The sequence below is a fragment of the Cetorhinus maximus genome, chromosome X, assembly GCF_964194155.1.
Source record: "Cetorhinus maximus chromosome X, sCetMax3.hap1.1, whole genome shotgun sequence".
Lineage (NCBI taxonomy): Eukaryota > Metazoa > Chordata > Chondrichthyes > Lamniformes > Cetorhinidae > Cetorhinus > Cetorhinus maximus.
Genome location: NC_135917.1, coordinates 2931859 through 2951720, shown reverse-complemented (window position 1 = coordinate 2951720; position 19862 = coordinate 2931859). Strand labels below are relative to the sequence as shown.

Here is a 19862-nt window from a genome sequence, read left to right as displayed (position 1 = left end):
GGAGTCAGTGGGCTTGTAATGAATATCGGTGGGCAATCTATAACGAGAAATTGAGACAGAGAGGGTCAAGGAAGGGAAGGGAAGTGTTTGAGATGGACCATGTGAAGGTGATGGAGGGGTGGAAATTAGAGGCAAAATTGATAAATTTTTCCAGGTCCAGACAAGAGCATGAAGCAGCACTGAAACAGTCATCAATGTATCAAAAAAAGAGTTGTGGGAGGGGGCCTGAGTAGGACTGGAACAAACAATGTTCCACATACCCCATAAAGAGACAGGCATGACTAGGGCCTATGCGGGTACCCATATCCGCATAGAAAATGAGACAAGTTTAAGGAGAAATTGTTCAGTGAGAGAACAAGTTCAGCCAGACGGAGGAGAATGGTGGTGGATGGGGATTGTTCGGGCCTCTGTTCAAGGAAGAGGAGGAGAGCCCTCAGACCATCCTGGTGGGGAATGGAGGCGTAGAGGGATTGGATGTCCATGGTGAAGAGGCGGCGGTTAGGGCCAAGGAACTGAAAATTGTTGATATGATGTAGAGCGCCTTTTGGACTTAACATTGAGTTCAACAACTTCAGACCATGAGTTCTCTCCTCCATTCACCCCTTTTTTATCCATTTTTTTCAATATTCATTTTTATTTTTTATCCATTTATTTTCATTTTTATTCATTGTTTTATCCCCACCTTTTATCCTATTTTCGATCTTTTTTCCCACCACTGCCCCCTCCCCCCACCCCACCCCCACTAGGGCCATCTGTCACTTCTTCATGCTGTTCTTTCCAGAGTGCTTACCCTTATCCAGCTATTATCACATTCTGCTTTCTGACCTTAATGTCACCATCAGCACCTCCTTCAGCCACTGCCACCACCATTAACACCCCTTTGTCCTTTTGTCCATGACATCTCTGCTCTGGCAATCTCTCCTTAGCCTCCACCTATCGCTGGCCTTCTATCCAGCTTCACCTGCTCCATCCCTCCTTAAATAGTATAAATTTCACCACATTTTTACTTCTCTTTAGCTCTGAAGAGTCATATGGACTCGAAATGTTAACCCGGTCTTTCCCTCCACAGATGCTGTTAGACCTGAGTTTTTCCAGCATTTTTTGTTTTTGTTTCAGATTTCCAGCATCTGCAGTATTTTGCCTTTACACCTTACTGTTGACAGCCATTATCCTTGCAAGGGAAAAGGCATTCACCAGGAGGGACACAACAAGGACTGGTGGTACCCTTAAAAAAATGACTCCTTAAAGGAAGTGAGCTACAGATCAGCAAGGAAGGTATAGAAGACAGCGAAGCTGGTGGACAGGACCAAGATACTGGTTGGTTGTTAGCATGATTACATAGCTCGGCATTGCCAATAATTCCAACAATCACGTGGTGATTGAGCAGCACTACACAAGACAGTACACCAATATTAACAGAAATTACATAACAATGTTCCAACATCTCACCTGACAGCAACCCGATGATCGAGCCTGCCCACACATTGAGAAGGTTGTGCAGGTCAGAAAGGCACTCAATGTTAGAAATATGCCTGATATACATACATATGCAGCTTGGAATAAGATAGGGGATTAGATTGATTCTGTAAGTTTTGTTTTACTAGATATTGCTTAAATTCCATTTCACTAGAAACAAGTGGAATGAGCATTTTGATGTGACAATTGCCCCAGCTGCAAGTAGCCCAAATAAGGGACCATAATTGAATGGCTGCATGAATAAATAACCCGACTACAAAGTTGTGTTTTGATTGTCTTTTAATTTTGTTTAACAAAGGTGCTTGCTTAAAATATGCAAGCTATCTAATATCTGAGAATAGAGTAGGAAGTGTCTTTGTAAACAGTGGCTGGGATTTTCCGTGCTCCCGGCATGAGTGGACAATATGGCAAGGCGGCCAAAAATCAGTTTCACGATGTCGTGAAACCAGATTGCGATCGTCCCCTCTGTCCACTGATAGTGGGCCGCGTTCCCCGCCCTCGGACGTCAGGAACCTCATTGTAATAAATCAGCATATCATTATAAGGCCAGCCCGCTGCACTCATCCCCCCTCCACTGGATCGTCCGCCCATGTCGGCGGAAAAACACACCGACGTGTTTCACTACAGCACATATAAGGTGTTCACTTGGCGGGCTGCACTTCGCTCAGGACTTCAAGGTTTGTTTGTCTACGTTGCTTCAGTCAACACTTGCAGTCATCAGCGCCAGACTTCATAGACAGCAACACATTACTTTTGGCGGGGGGGGGGGGCTCATGCGTAGGTCTCTACCTATCAGATTAGCTATATGTGGGTGGCTTTTCAATGGCTGCAGGGCAAGGTCTTGCTTGGGGAAGGGGGAGAAGTGGCCTCAGGCAAGGGAAGAGGCTGCAGGACGAGAGCTGTACTGGGGAAGGAGAGTATCCCAGGGTGTGTGTGGGGGCATATGTTGATCTGTGCAAGTGGCCTCAAGATGGTGAGGGCTGAGGAGGCAGTTTCCAGAGGACTTGAGGCCAGATGGGCATGTGAGGGAAAATGCGTGAGAATGGGTGGTGATGTCCCTTGAGCTGGCAGTGAGTGAGATGCCAGTGAATGTGTGATGGGCTTGAGTTTGAGAGTTTAGAGTGATGAGATGGTTGCCATACCCTGGCTGCACAGATGAAATCATTTATCCTCTATCTGCATTGGATGGCCAACCTCTTCTGTGCAATATTGGCATTGATCACCACTGCCATCGCCTACCAAGCTGAAATGGTAATGTAGCTGCCCCTCTTGCGGCCAGAGCAGGGGTAAAGGACATCACAGCGAGTCTCCACGGCACCCAAAAGGAGCTCCAAGGCTGCAGTCTTTTTGCCTTTCGAGTCCATGTCTTCTTTGCAGCATTCCTGGGCTGGAAGCACTGTGTGCGGCTGTACTTTAAATACAAGGTGCTTGGCGTGATGAAGTGGCGAGGTGACGGTGTGGCAGGCAAATCAGAGCCTGCCCGCCATCGGAACGGCTTGTTTCCTGGGAATGTATAAGTAATGTGGTGGGTTTGGGACGATACGGCATGAAAACCTGCCATCATGGCTGGTGGGTAAAACGTTGTTTTACCTGCCCGCTACCGCACTTAGTGAAAATCTGCGATGATTACACCCAGTGAGTCGTTCTGTGGTACAATAATTTGGTTAAGGGAGTGGAACAGACTGGATGACTTGCCTGTGAGCAGCTCTAAACATAAACATCTGATAACAGACAGAAACAAACAATGGGAATGTTGACTAAGTAGGTTTGAAGGCTGGCATGTGTCAAGTGAATTGTGAAATGGATCATGGGGAAACAATCCTTAGCATGCCGCAATGGCATGATAAGGATGGGCTTCTCCACATTGCTTGAACAAAGACCTTGACATAGTACTGGGCACCTTGTATTAAAGGGGACTGCTATATGCCAATAATGAACTCCTGGTTCACTCCTTAAAAAAGGTATAAAAGGATAAGGTTTGGAAGGGCTCTAGTTGCAATAAGCAGTGCAGAGAAACTTCCAAGGATGGATCCATGCTCACTTTGGTCTAACACTCTCTGGTAGTTTGTGGTGATTTCAAGAAGAAACAAGGTACCAAGAGGCGAGAAAGAGAAAACTTGTTTGCATATGCCAGCTATCCTGTACGATTGGATCCAGTACTTGTTACTTATAATGGTTATATGTTTTTGCCTTATAACTAGTGTGTTATATATCCAGTCTTATCCTCTGAATAAACTCAACATATTCACCATAATGGTTGCAGTCCACCCTGCTTAAATTGAATCCCTAAAATAGGTGATCCAAAAACACAAACCCTAGAGCATGTTATCAGTGATTTTGAGGAGCGGGCACAAGATGGGTCATAGGACATAGGTGACCAAAGGGCAGTGCTGATGACCAGAGAAGGACAGCATGATGCAAGTCCATGATGTTGATTGGATCTGCTGTTTCAATCATGATTCATGACTGAGGAGGGCCAGCTTTCAAATGAAGCATGGTGTATTAGCATCAATGTGCACACTAGTCTCTGTAATCCTTAACCCATATGCTGGTTATGTGGTCTGGCCAGAGTCTGAAAATGTTAGTTAGATTTTTGCTGATATCTTTATGGGTGCCATAACTGAAGAAGTTGTCTACAGTACACACGACCAGTGACTGCTTGGCAACTGCAAAGGAGATCTTCGTGGTGCAGAAAAATCACAGTCACACCATCTCCTTAATGCTGTCACTCATGGTGTAAACTTTGATGCACTTGGAAACCAAATTGAGACAAGTATCAGGGAAAGACCAGATAATTCATCGCAGTCCAGTGATCTGTGCTTGACCAGATCAGTGGCCTGCAAGAGGTCGTAGCCTTCAGTCAAGACATGCATGCAACTGCACAAAAGCATAAAATTGGCAGGTCTACCACTGTCAGTCCCAGGTTGTCCTGAATGTACCACAATGACAGATGATATCTTTAAAAGGATGCAAACGTTGAGTACAAAACAGGGCAATCCTGGCACAGATACAAATCCCTCTGGATCACCAGTGCATGGAGTTAGAGGCCACTGAAATCATAAGAAGCTTGCAAGAGTTGTCAACTACCAGCTAATCCTTAAATTAAAGATTTGCATAGGAACAGTACATGAGCTAGTTCAAGTTACACTAGTTCATAGGCATGAAGGGAAAGCAGAGCAAGTAGATCATATCTATTGAAATACTGTCAGACAAATGAAAAAAACCTCACAAACCTTGAAATCAGTCTTTTAATATATACAGTATAAATCCAAATAACAGTAGGAATGCCAAGACAATATAAGGATGACAGGTCTAAAGAGGAAAGGTGCAAAAAGCAGGAGATGCTAGTTAACAAATCTGTCCTGCTATGTCAAGTGCAGCTTCATTCTCAGAATAAATCATCATGGTTTATGACAAAGCAGTTGCTCTGCCTGCATGGGCTGCTTTTGCAATGATGGTTCCTGCGTCTTGTATCCCATGATTTATTGATGCTGCTCAGGCAATGCTTAATCCTGCTCCTATTTTCTATGTTCTATGAAGCTTTTGTCCATAGTGAGATGTGTGCAACATGTCACACATAATGACAATATCTGGAAAATTTCTCAGATGCATGTTGTAAAGACCCCCACAAATGGTCCAAATGGCTAATATGTGAGCTCCCTCCCTTGGATTGTACCTCATTATAGTTCTGCTCTGCTGAGGATGAGGTACAGGTGTGATGAGCCATGGTTGCAGCATGATTGGCTGATGTACAAGTCACGAGTGCTCTCTGGAAGAGGTTACCTGAATGATTTTCAGCCAGTGATTCAACATTCATAGAGTAGTAGTCCTTCCTTTCAATTAAAGTGCAAAATTGTGTACAAGTGCACAAACGTCCACATGTACACTTATGATGCCATGTATCCGAGGAAAGTCAAAATGCATTTGCCTGTTGCTGCTCACTGTCAAAGTTTGCAGGTAGTTGCATGGTGAAATGGAGCACCCATCACTTGTTTTATTTAGTGGTACACATTAAACTGGCTGATGGCACAGATATTTGCTGTAAATAAATGAAAGCCTCCTGTGGCATACAAGTTGAAGATGATACAGAATTCCATTTTGGCTGCTAGTGTAGAGCAGATGTTGGACTGTGTCTGCATGTCTGTTCCTTTATGATGGCACACCTTAGTGACAACCTCTCCACTGAGCCATGGTCTGCTCAGGCTCTCAACCACTGAAGTCCAGGTAGCCCATGTGTAAGGTTTCGGTGTTTCAAGGTATAAAATCCTTTTAATCAAAATCTCTAAGTTCCAAATTCTTAAATTCTAAAAATGGTGTGCTCAGTTGTGCCTGTCCTAACAAGGTATGAATAACTAGTATTTATGAATCAAATAGAATTTATTAAGCAAGATTTTACATATACTTAACAAAAAACAGTGAAGACAACATGGAAGTTTCTCATCCTTCAAGGTCCTAGGATTCCTCGAGCATTGCCAGCACAGGCGCTGCCTTTTTTCTCGTCTCTTAAGTGAAGTGATGATAATGTGAGTCAGAAGAATCATACCACAGGAGCCATGGTGAAACTGTGCCAATAAGTACACTGATTTTCCAATTTTTATCCCTACTTCTCATTATTCCAGAATCCCTTATTTGGAAATAGTCCAAATTCACCTTTTCCATTGGCTTAGGATGTGGTTCATCTGGTGTCACCCCACCACCTCTGTAACTACAGTCAGGTAGACTGAAGACAAATGTCCATCTCTTATTCCTTGGGTGCTCAGAGTTTACATTCCATTGTGAACAAATGACACATCCTTGTAGATACAGAGCAGTTACAAACAAAGTTACATGCTCTTCGACATATTTAACCCAAGTCCCACTGATACTAAAGCCATTAAGAACAAATGTTAATAACACTTCCTACCATAATATCAAAAAAGAAAGGTTTCCCTTTAATACATATGTTCTGCCCTACAGATATGGTTAATTAATTAAACCAAGACATGGTTTTGTTCAAAGATAAGGTTCAAGCTAAGTTTAAGCTACCTTTTAGCCATTTCTTCAAAGCTGATAAAAGTCTCTTAACTGCACCCAATACAATTAAGACAGAATACAACTGATGAACCCAGACCCTCAAGGCACACACCTTCAAATTCATAAAATCCATTAACATCAATTTCTCACAAACCGTTGCCATCCTGTTCCCAGCCTTAACTGTAAAATGTTCCACTAGCAAGAATTCAAATCGAACTGTTTAAAAAGTCGTTAAAATAAAATCCATAGATGTTACTTCAGACCAACATAGATCCCTAAAAATTAATAGTATTATCAAAATCTTACACATGGTCTCTCAGTTCACCCACTATCCAGGATGCTGGAAGCAGTATGCCTCCTATGCCCACTGTTGCCTCTATTTGTTTATCTATATGGTAATCTATACTCCACCCAGGTAATTAAACATATCAAAGAAAAACTTCCTTCGCTACCGTGATTACTGTCTTCCCTTTACATGCTCTGTAGCTTTAAGGGAAGAAAGAACTTGCATTTATATTGTGCCTTTCATGACCTCAGGATGTCCCAAATCATTTTACAACCAATCAATTACTTTTGAAGTATAATCACTGTTAGAATGTAGAAAACACAGTAGCAAATTAGCGCACAGCAAGGCATCACAAACAGCAATGTGATAATGACCAGATCATCTGTTTTTTTTAAAACAAAAGTGATGTTGATTGAAGGATTAATACTGTCTAGGACACCAGGGACAACTCCCCTGTTCTTCAAAATAGCGTCATGGGATCTTCACATCCACGAGAGAGCAGACAGGGCCTCCGTTTAATGTCTCATCTGAAAGGCGGCACCTCTGACAGTGCAGCACTCCCTCAGTACTACACTGGAGCGTCAGCCTAGATATTCGAGTGCATGAACTTTACATTGTACGAGATGAGTGGGAAGTCAAAAGTGAGGGGTTTAACTTGAGTGGAAGTCACCCTAAAAAAGCTAAAGATGACAATGTTGGCAACATTCATAAAAATTTGTAGTAAAGGCTTTCTTGAGGAAGAAATTTCTGAAAATTCATTAAAAAGAAATCAAAATTGCTCTGGATTTATGCTTGTTTTATGTGAATAAAAAGCTTTACAAACAGAAAATATCAACCTAAAAGCACATTATGAGCTATAGTGGGGCAGGAAAAAAATAACTAAGCATCTATCAAGGCCATTTTTGTATATTTCCTGACAGAAAGTTACAGTGCAACTTTGGCAGGGGCCCCAGATCAGGTCAGCTGCCCACACTTGGACAGAAGATGGTATGAATCCCAAAGAGACCTAAAGGTGGGAAGAGGAAAATAACTTTAAAATTAGGTAAATACATTTAAAAAACCATAAATTTTACCATCATGGGAAAGACAATAGCCGCAGGTGAGGCTTTGATGACCCATAGCAGGACCAGACAGGTGAGCTGTATGAGTGTAAAAAGGTGAACTTTTCGCAGAGGCACATGACGCAGGTAGATAAAATCTGGTTGGTGTTTGGCTGGCATCGCAAATAGTTGCAGACGATCAAAGAACTAGAAAAAACAAGATTTAATACAACTTTAAAAAGGTTGGTCATTTTCAAAAGATCAGGTTCATCTACAGTACTCATTACAAATATATATTACATGTTAAATTTGTAAAATCTTTATTAACAATCTGAAATATCAGTTAGAGACAGATTTTAAAATGATTAACATACAGGAAAATAAAACAAACTACTGTAAATCTTCAGGTATAATACATTTTTCATCTTTCCTAAATCCTGTGTAAGGGGAGAAAGAGTTAATATAAATGGATGCCTAAAATATTTGCTGTCCAAGTTGGGGTATGCATTATACTTAGACATATGATACTTGACAAAAAGTTTTCGCGGATCCACCCTCACACCTTCCTCTCCCTCCCAGAACCATGATAGGGTCCCCCTTGTCCTCACTTATCACCCCACCAGCCTCCGCATTCAAAGGATCATCCTCTGCCATTTCTGCCAACTCCAGCATGATGCCACCACCAAACACATCTTCCTTTCACCCTCCCGGCGGCATTCCGCAGGGATCGGTCCCTCCGGCACACCCTGGTCGGTCCACTCCTCCATCACCCCCTACACCTCAACCCCCTCCCACGGCACCTTCCCATGCAACCGCAGAAGGTGCAACACCTGCCCCTTTATTTCCCCTCTCCTCATTGTCCAAGGGCCCAAACACTCCTTTCAAGTGAAGCAGCATTTCACTTGCACTTCCCTCAATTTAGTCTACTGCATTCGCTGCTCCCAATGCAGTTTCCTCTACACTGGAGAAACCAAACGCAGATTGGGTGACCGCTTTGCGGAACACCTTCGGTCTGTCCGCAAGCATGACCCAGACCTCCCTGTTGCTTGCCATTTCAACACTCCACCCTGCTCTCATGCCCACATGTCCGTCCTTGACCTGCTGCAATGTTCCACTGAAGCTCAACGCAAACTGGAGGAACAGCACCTCATCTTCCGACTAGGCACTTTACAGCCTTCCGGACTGAATATTGAGTTCAACAATTTTAGATCATGAACTCTCTCCTCCATCCCCACCCCCTTTCTGATCCTTTTTTCCAATAATTTATATAGATTTTTCTTTTCCCACCTATGTCCATTATTTTTAAATGTATTTCCATCCATTGTTTTATCTCTACCTTTTAGCCTATTTCGATCCCTTCCCCCCACCCCACCCCCACTAGGGCTATCTGTACCTTGCTCGTCATGCTTTCTATCCTTAATGTTACCTATTAGCACATTCCTTAGATCATATCACCACCTTCAACACCTCTTTGTCCTTTTGGCTATCTCCACCTATCACTGGCCCTCTATCCAGCTCTACTGGTCCCCCTTAAACCAGCTTATATTTCACCTCTTTTCTATTTTTCCTTAGTTCTGATGAAGAGTCATACGGACTCAAAACGTCAACCGTGTTCCTCTCCGCAGATGCTGTCAGACCTGCTGAGTTTTTCCAGGTATTTTTATTTTTGTTTTAAAAATTTCCAACTTGTGTGTTTGGTTTTTCCTCTATATTAACTGGGAATTATTCTTTCACAAGGCAGAAGTAAACTCACAATGCCATTTCTAACAATGCTGAATATAGTGTATGAAGAAAGTAAGGTTTAGTTCCATTTTCCCTTTGCTGTCTGTAAACTTGTTAAATTACATAAAGCTTATAATAATTGAAAACCTACAATTATACAACTCAGCATTAAATAAGTACATAAAATATATCCAAAGTTGTTTACTTGTTCAACAAAGCAGTTAAAATGTTTTGGGCTCCAGATACATTTTATTTTCTTCATATTATTCAATACCAATACAAATTTCACATGTGATAGGTATAATTCCTATACATGTTGTCGTGGAAAGTCTGTTTTATCATTGTACTTCTCACCTGAATTCCTTTCAGTGATGAGGCCCCCATGTAAAGAAAGACTCCGTAAAGCACCGGCATTGGAATGAACTGCAAATATAAAGTGATTTGAAGTGTCACAAAGGAAACCTACACATTATTACTGTTCCGCTTTAAGTAATTTTTGTTTTCCTTCCGCTGTGCCCCCCCACTCCCCCCATTATGTAAAATGATCTGACAAAGAGGATGGGCTATTCGTAATCCTATGCCAAGACTAATTTGCAACTATATAGTAGTTTACCGCTTAGAAGGAGCCTACTCATTGCATCTGTGACAGCTATTGTTACCTGATAAATCCAGACTGAATTTTTTCCTTCCTCTCTTCCAGCAAAACTTCTTCCCCTTCACTCAGCAGCTTCCCTGATAGTACACTTGAGATTAGGACACTTGAGATTAGGAGCCATTTGGGAAGTCATTCATGCAAACTCATGTACAATTACTTTGTGGCATAGTGTCCTGGTGCAACACTTTTTAAAATATGTTTCAGTTTAAAAAGATAGGGAATATATGCTAACAGTTTATTATTAGCTTCATTTTTGTAAAATCATTACTGTTGATTGCATCAGCCTGAGCAAGTGTTGCTGACACCTAGAAGACGAACTTTTGCTATAGATCCACTTGTTTTTAAAAAATGTAAAGATTTTGGGCAGAATTTTACGGTCCTGCTAAAGTCAATAAACTTTTGAACGGCTTGCCACACTTTACGGCCCATTCCTGCCGAAATGAGGCCATAAAAAAAAAAATGCAAACGGCATAATTTTAAGTTGCCATGTTTGGGGTATCTTTAAAGAGACTTGTTAGCTCTCTGCTTGTAGAAAAAAGACTAGTTGTGTTGAATTGGATGCCACATACACAATGTAATGATTTTAGCAGATTGAACAATTTTGTAGATTCTTGTACATCACAGCAGTGGATGACTAATATTCATTAATGACTAGTAAATTTCATAGAAGTTGGCATCTTGCTGAATTAAATAAATTGTATCACCAAAAAACATAAAATAATGATTTTCATGCTGTCAACAAATGAGCCCTTAGATTGATTTTTATGAATACAACAATTAGCAGATTAGCATACAAACCTAATGTGAAAGTTTGGTCCAATAGGTCAGAGATTAAGTTGACTTGCTGCAATAGAAAACAATTTGACTGTGCACCCAGACAGAAATGTGTTTTATGTTCTATAATGAGATTTTCAGCCAAATTCCACACTTACATTTTTTAGGAAATAAAGATAGTTTAAGTAAGTTATATGTGTATTTGTGTGTGTTAGGAATAAAGTACATCTTTACATTTAAGTTCAATTGATATTATTTTCTATTTGTGGCTTAAGAGGTGAAACCTGGGATCTAGTTTCATTTTTGAGTGGAGACAGGAGGTCTAAAGCTCTGTTTGTGCACCTGCATTTCTAATCAGTTTTATGACCCTTGAAGTGGAGACCTGTGTTATTGGGGATGGCGGATAGTGGTTTAGGAAAGTTAAAACAAGGTTTAAAAAACTGTGCTGATGCCTAGCAACAGGAATCCAGAGAGGGACCCACAGAAACAGATTCAGTTCAGTTGGAAGCAGTTGCCAGCAGAAGCCAGGACTCCAGAAAGGCTGGACAGCAGAGGGACAGATAGCAAGTCCCAAATTAAAGTTGAAACCAGCTGCCAGGAGAAGCTGATCAGGAGAGGAAGCTGCAGAGAAGCAGGTTTCAGAAACTAAAGAAGAAAGTCCCAAAATCAAGGGGAGTGGAACAGGGAAGATCCAAGAAGACAGTCTAGTCAAAGGACAGGAATCTGGAAAACGTTCTGTTCTGTGGATGTGAAAGTAACTAGCAGAGTGGAGGGCTCCAAGCTTAACGAGAACAAAGCTGCAGGATGCCGATTTAAAGTGATATATGCATGCGGGAAGCCAGAAGGTCCAAGGAGACAGCCAAAGGTCTGCAACTCTTTACTATGGGCACATGAAGCAGCGGTGTTCTGTTGGCATGGCTGAGCATTTTAGAGACCGTGCATGGAAGGAAGTTTGAATGCACGTGGTGATCCAGGGGAGAGGAACATCTTAAGGAGAGTTCAAAACCCTGGAGGTGGACCCTTGTGGAAGGAATCTGAGAGAAAACGTTGCTTGGGAGAAGATTCCAAATTGAGTTCTCGGAGGGTGGAGATTGGAAACCCTCATGTGAAAGACGGGCTCAGTGAGACCAGTTGACTCACGGTGTGACAAACATCTGGGGAAGTTGATGAGGGATCCATCACATCTGTTTGGTTTCAGAGAGCGGTGCCTGACCACAGGTCGCCTATTGGTTTACATGGACTGTGCACTTACTGTGGGTAGGTGGTGGTATAGTGGTATTGTCACTGGATTAGTGTTGCAGAGATCCAGGGTATTGCTCTGGGGACCTGGGTTTGAATCCCACCATGGCAGATGGTGAAACTTGAATTCACTAAAAATCTGGAATTAAAGTCTGATGATGACCACGAAACCATTGCTGATTGTTGAAAAAATTCATCTGGTTCACTAATGTCCTTTAGGGAAGGAAATCTTCTATCCTTACCTGGTCTGACCTACATGTGACTCCAGACCCACAGCAATGTGTTTGACTCTTAACTGCCCTCTGAAAAAGGGCAATTAGGGATGGGCAATAAATGCCAGCGACACCCACCCACATCCCATGAGTGAATAAAAAAAAACTTTAGAGAATAAGATAGCTTTCCTTATAAATTTGTAGAGGTATAGTTGTGGGTGAAGGAGTATTGTAATATAGTTCATTATTTATTGTATAATAAATGTTTTATTCTTTTGTTAAAAGTTTATCAGTTGATTCCTGTGACTCTGTTCAGTAGCCACTCTCCACGTATCTAAAAAAAGTTAGGGTCTATCAAGCCGGGTTCCACCCTGGGATTTGGGACTTGTCCAGTAATAACATCAGCTGGGATCATAACACATTAAACTATTTATTCTGAGATTCATGTTTGTTGCATTATATTTAAGGTTGGTTCAATTGGTTTAACCGGACTTCAAAGAAATTGAAGTAGATAATAGAGGTTTACCATGATACTTCAATTCATCGAGTTCTAGGGTTCTGTCAGGCCAAAGGCCCTCACATACCAACATGAGGCTTTGATAACACAGATCACATTTCAATCCCAATCAAGACATTGATACTGAAGACAGTACAAAAAGATGAAACACATTTAATTCACTGTGCAAGTATTAAGCAACTTATTATTCAAACAGAAAAACTATTCCACTTTTCCAGAAGTTATAGGAATTGAGGCTGGAGTTTTACGGTCTCCTGGGAGCAGGATGGCAAGCCGGGATAGAGGCAGTGGGGGAGATCGTAAAATTGGGTGCCATGCTAGTGGCACCATGATGCCCAACACTGCAATTTTACCAGCAGCAGTCATTGGGTGATTCACTTGCCTGTAGGCCAATTAAGGCCCTGCAGTGGCCAATTAGCGGCCACTTAAGGGCCTCTTCCCATCACCGCTAAGATTTTACCGGCAGCATGGTAGACGATGTCAAGTGTCCAGTTCACCAGGCCTCCATTTCAGGCCCCAAGCCCATCCAAGGCTTTCACCCAAGGTATTACGCCCTCCCCACTCCACCCTATCCCATCCGACCCCAGCATTTCCCTTGTCCTTTCCACCCTGGCACCCCACACCCATCCTCTCTGATAGGGTCAGAAGGCCCACCTCAATCCAATTAACAGCCCAACCACCATTAAATGGCTGCAGGGAGAGCTGACTATCAACTTTTAACCTGGGGCTACCCCGCCCCCTGTGTAAAATGCCCAGAAAATTAATCCACCACTGACTTTATATTTATGCATTATAATTTTTACTCATTAGTAGCACCTATTGACCTTTGATTTTTATTTCCACTTAATTGTAAATACATATGAATTACTTTAGCTTGTAAAAGCTCTGTTGCATGTATAATATCCATCAACTCAAAGAGAGAATATAACGTACTATAGTAATAAATTTAATCCAGTACACTGATACTGAAAATTGGACAAATATATCCATGTCCAAATGCAGCAAGACCTGGACAATATTCAGGCTTGGGCTGACAAGTGGCAAGTAACATTTGCGCCATGCAAGTGCCAGGCAATGACCATCTCCAATAAGAGAGAATCCAACCATTGCCCCTTGATGTTCAATGGCATTACCATTGCCAAATCCACAACTATCAACATCCTGGGGGTTACCACTGACCAGAAACTGAACTGGACTAGCCATATAAATACTGTGGCTACAAGAGCAGGTCAGAGGCTAGGAATCCTGCCGTGAGTAACTTACCTCTTGACTCCCTAAAGCCTGTCCACTATCTACAAGGCACAAGTCAGGAATGTGATGGAATACTCTCCATCTGCTTCTATTATTGCAGCTCCAACAACACTCAAGAAGCTTGACACCATCCAGGACAAAGCAGCCTGCTTGATTGGCACCCCATCCACAAACATTCACTCCCTCCACCACCGATGCACAGTGGTAGCTGTGTGTCCCATCTACAAGATGCACTGCAAAAACTCACCAAAGCTCCTTAGACAGCACCTTCCAAACCCACGACCACTACCATCTAGAAGGACAAGGGCAGCAGATACATGGGAACATCACCAGCTGCAAGTTCCCCTCTAAGTCACTCACCATCCTGACTTGGAAATATAATCATCATTCCTTCACTGTGGCTGGGTCAAAATCCTGGAACTCCCTCCCTAACAGCACTGTGGGTGTAGCTACACCACATGGACTGCAGGAGTCCAAGAAGGCAACTCACCACCACCTGCTCAAGGGCAATTAGGAATGGGCAATAAATGTGGCCTAGCCAGTGACGCCTACATCCCATGAATGAATTAAAAAATGAATCCTTTGATCAACCCCTCAAGAACATATTATTGAAAACAGCAAGTTTCCAAACTGTAAGGTAGTTCTTGCCCCCTACAACAACTGCAGTGAAATCATTGAGTGAAAGTGGTCATAAAATTCCCAAAATTATTATAAGATAATTTTATTTCAGGTTTCAGCCATGGCTCAGTGTTAACACTCTCCCCTCTGTCAGAAGGTCATGGATTTGAGTCCCGCTTCAGTGACTGAGCACAAAAATCTTGGCCAACACTCCAATGCAGTACTGAGGGAGTAAGCGTTGCACTGTCAGAGATGCTGCCTTTCAGATGGAATATTAAACCAAGGCCTGTCTGCCCCATGTAACAGATCCCAAGGCACTACTTCGAAGAGTACGCGAGTTCTCCCTGATGTCCTGGGCCAATAATTATCCCTCAATCAACATCATTAAAATAGATTATCTGGTCATTATCTAACTTGTTGGTTGTGGAACCTTGTAGTGCGCAAATTGGCTGCCGCATTTCCTACATAACTGTGGCTAATCTTCAAAAATACTTCATTAGCTGTAAAGTGCTTTGGAACATCCCGGGGTTGCTATATAAATGCAAGTCTATTTTTCTAAAGTGAATTTAAAAATAAGTTTTACCCAACAGAAATGTGACAAATAAGATGATACCTGTAAACAGAATAGTCAGAAAGTGTGGGTGGGATAGCAGAGAGTACATCATTGTAAATCAAGTCATTGAGGGGAATTTTAATCCCCAAAATGGAAGGAATTTTAAAATGTTAAAATTCTCAAATTTAACCCCAACCTGCCATTTTAATAGAGGCAGGACAGGAACAGGCAACCATCCTGTTCCCAGGAGGTGGGTCCATAATTGAAATATAAGAACTGTATGCCTCAAATTTAATCTCTATTTTAAATTTAACCCAGCAGCTAAAGGGAGGTGAGGTCTGCTGGATTCAGCAGTGTCTTTCCACTTACCTGCTCCCCCCAACACATTCTGACCCCCCTCTCCCAACCAGCCCTGAGTCAAGATCTCTGATCTTCGCCCCCCCACCACCCCCCGATCCAGTCTTTCCAATCCATCTTTCCTTTTGCTGTGCTCCTTAACTGCAGCCTCCAATCTCAACATTGACTCTTCTGGTTTCCCATCCACTACTCCCCCACCACCAAACTCTGGCCTTCACTCTTGGTCTGGTTGGCTGCAGCCAGGAAACAGAGACAAGAAATGTTAACCAGGTCCTGCGTCACAGTTTCACCTGAGTGAAACACTTTAATCTGGGTTTTCCAACTGCAAAACAGCATACCCCCCACCTTGCCCAAAGCTAATACTGGGGCCATTTTAGAGTTGAACTGGTTTTAATTTTGAAAATGAAATCTACGGAAATGACTGATTAACTGACCTCACTACACAAAGTTCAGAGTTCCCAATCTCAGTTGCACTGTCATCAGAAGGCACTGAATGGAGACCAGACACATCTCAACCAGCATATGAATTGAAAACTGGAGCACTATCTTAAGCTAAATGTGTTGTTTCTATTTCTGACTAATTCTGAGCTAGACTGTCAGAAGCTTGAGATTACATCAGCTGAACACCTGCTCTCTACTGGGAGGGCAGAGCCCAGCTTTATAAATGTTATTCAACTGTTCCACCAAAAGTATGCAGACAACAGATCATCAATCCTTAACAGTTCACTGAATTAATCAATGGAAAATTCATTAAGGCAAGAGGCAACACTCTGGAAGAATTACATATTTATTACTTATCACTTGGCGATTGAGTTATTGAGTACAAGGTTAGGTTCACAAGGTGTGTCAGTATTTTATTCCCATTAAAGTAAATTTGTTGTATTCTCCACTCTTGTTTTGATCATTAATCCACAGCAAAAATAAAGTCACTTCAAAACTGTATTTACAATGTGGTTAAAAATTTTCCTGACAAATTGAGACATTTAAAAGACTGCTCCAGTCTGGAAATGTGCAGAATAGTTGCTTATGGCGGGGGGGGGGGGTAACTGTATATATTTGTTCTATCAATAGGCACCTGCCTGTAGCATTGTTCCATGATCTGCAGTGTTTTGTTTCAGTTTAACTTTTACAAATGGGGTTGTCCTCATCATGCAAACAATTCCCTTCAACATACACACTCCAAAGAACAGATCTCCTTTTTCCTTTATCAACTAAAACTCCTATGTAACAAAAGTCTGTGCTCTAAGAGTCAAAGTGAAATGCAAGGAATTACCTATATTTCAAAGCTATGAGTGTTCCTTATGTTCTGTAATAAACCAATATCTCTCTGTTTCCTCCCATAAATAATTTGTACTGTAATGCTGAAAAGCATGTTCTATCTTGCTACAAATTTCCAGTTAATTAAAAGTACTTTTGTTTGCCATAGTAAGGGTTATCACAATAAAATGCTATTGTGAACATTCAGCTGGACCAGTCTTCCCCTCTTAAGCCATAGTAAACACAGATCTACAACACAGAAGTGAGTTCTTTATCTAATTGCTGAAAATTAAGGATAATATGAATGTCAGCAGGTTAGAAGGCTTAAAACTCTGGCAACAGGGCATGAAAAGAGGAATGCAAAAATTAGCAAGTTTCAGTGAAATTGCAGATTAGAAAAAGATTTCCTCATGTTTGTAGTAGGTATGTCCAGTAATTTAGCACCAGAAGTTCTGGCACTACAGTGGAGTGTTGTTTATCTGAAAATTTGGTAACGCTTCTGTTTGCCGAGTCAATTGTACATCAGTTCCATTTACAGTAAGTCCTTGTTTAACATTGCTTCGCTTTAACGTTGGTAAGTTAATGGGGTCTAATCTCGTTGAGCGTCGCAAGATTAGTTTTAACATTGTTTCCCACGTGACCCAATTAGTGCCATTTTGGAGCAGCCTCCCACTGTCCCTGACCTCCACTTCCAGCGAGGCAGAAGCGCTTAAAAAACATGGATTGTAGCAGCTCCAGCTTGGCACTTCTGCACCTCTAGGATTTGCACTTCCGCAACATTGGAGTTCCAGCTTTGGATTGGATCTGGATCTTCAAGGGAACACAGGTCCATGAGAGGGAAGCAGCGAGAGGGTGAGTCAGCGAGAAGGCGGGTTGGGGGGGTGGTTGGGAGGCCACAACTCTGAGGTCGGGGAGGGGAAGGCTGCAACTCGGAGGTCGGGGAGGGAATGGATCTACAGCGACCAGGAGGATCAGGAAGCAGGATTTGTGGCAAGCAGGAGGTACTGAAAGTGGAAAGTTACATTTTTCTTTGATATTTTTGAACTTATTTTAAGTTATTTCATTTGCCAATGTAGGGATTTAGCAATGCTTAGAAGGTATAAATGTTTTAATATTTGTTTTCTCTGATAAGGAAGGTTCTACAGAACCTAACTACAATTTTAACATTGATTGCTACGGCCAGAATTTTACTGGCAGCATTGTCAGTGAGAGTAGTGAGGAGTTTGGTAGATAGTTTGCTGCTGGTTGCTTATTGGTACTTGGCAGCTTCATCTCTGTTGAGGGCTTCATTCTTAGCATTTCCAGGCCTCATTTCAGGACTCATTGGTATCTGCAAGGCCCCCGGAGGATTCAGACCGTGTGGACCCTTCCAGGTATCAGACAGCCTTCCCTTACCCTGGTAATGGGGATTGTGGTCTCCGCTGGTGGCACCTTCTCTGAGGAGGAAAAGAGGGGCAGAAGGGAGAGGAGGTCAGATGTCCTAATGCAACTTCCAGGGGAGGGACCAGTGGGAGGAGAGGCGCAGGCACAAGAGGCGCAGGCACAAGGGGCACAGGGCCAGCAGGTAGTCCAAGGTGGAAGGGGCTGCAGAAGACACCACTATCCTGCTGCCAGGGTTTACAGGTGGCGATGCAGCTACCTCAATACGTCTGAGGAGCAATGCAGAAGGAGGCTCCAACTTTCAAGGGAGACCGTGACCTCCATCTGTCAGATGATTGGACTTGAGATCAGCTCTGACTGTGTGGGTGGACACCCCATGCCAGAGGCTCTGAAGGTCACAGTGGCCCTCAGCTTCTATGCCTCTGGCTCTTTCTAGGTGCCAGTGGGTCAGCCGGGTGCCTTCGTGCCTTCCACTCCATGAATGTGCAGATGGTGTGTGACCACAGGATGCAGATTCTGCAAGTGTGTGCAAGGTACCCTGGCAGCTCCCATGGTGCTTACATCCTCAGAAACGTCAAGGCGCCGAGGCTCTTCAGTGCTCCAGCATGACTGGATGGATGGCTGCTGGATGATGAGAGCTAATCGTTGAAGAGGTGGCTCATGATGCCTCTCTTCCACCCAAGAACAGAGGCAGAGCAGCGTTACAATATGAGTCATGCCTCCACAGGGCAGTGGTAGAGAGGACCATAGCTCTTCTCAAGATGCACTTCCGATGCTGGGACTGTTCAGGGGGAGCACTACAATAACCCCTCAGAGCGGGCGTTACTGATTGTGGTTGCATGCTGCACTCTCCACAGTCTAGCACTGGCAAGGGGGGATGCACTTGAGGAAGGGGATCTTGACGCAGCTGCACAGGCCACAGATGATGAGTCCAGTAGTAAGTCAGAAGAGGAGCACGGTAAGGAGAACGCTGAGGGCATGGAGGCAGACCTTGGTAACCTCCAGGGAGGCAGGGACACCAGGGACGCCTTGATCCAATGCTCTTTCAGCTAGGCTATCAAAGATCAGCTTCAGCCGCCTGCCAAGGCTGCCATCTCCATCCCGGATGTCTGAAATGACCCTTTAATTTGAACACAAAGAACACTCAGTGCCTGTGCCATAAAGTTCAGGGCCACTTACATCCAGCATTACATACTGGCGTAACCTGCACCAATAAAATAAAAAGGTGAAGCATACTCAGGCCATGATGACAAAAACAAAATTCATCTCATTTTGACAATTCCAAACTATTTACATAAACTTCTCTGGTCTTCATTCCCAGACCAGTATAGATAAAGTAAACATAAATTAACATAAAATCACCTGTGACCTGTCCCTCTTCTGCTCATGGTGCCTTTAATTTACATTTGCGAGTGCTACGTCTTAGTGCCCTCCCATCGCTTGCACCAGCATTGGAGGCAGCCTGCTGACTCTGCTGTTTTGTTGGCCCTGATGACCTTGGCGGATGTTCCC

At 42.9% G+C, this 19862-nt stretch overlaps 1 protein-coding gene across 1 annotated transcript in view; it reads right to left on the bottom strand.

The window, feature by feature from the left end:
- LOC144672698 (electroneutral sodium bicarbonate exchanger 1-like) overlaps positions 1 to 19862 on the bottom strand; it is a 340464-nt gene that overhangs the window by 29819 nt on the left and 290783 nt on the right. Inside the window, exons 20-21 of the mRNA XM_078534615.1 lie at positions 9892 to 9960; positions 7849 to 8022 (exon numbers count right to left, since the gene is read on the bottom strand). Coding sequence (XP_078390741.1) covers positions 7849 to 8022; positions 9892 to 9960 — 243 coding nt within the window. The remainder of the gene's footprint in view (positions 1 to 7848; positions 8023 to 9891; positions 9961 to 19862) is intronic.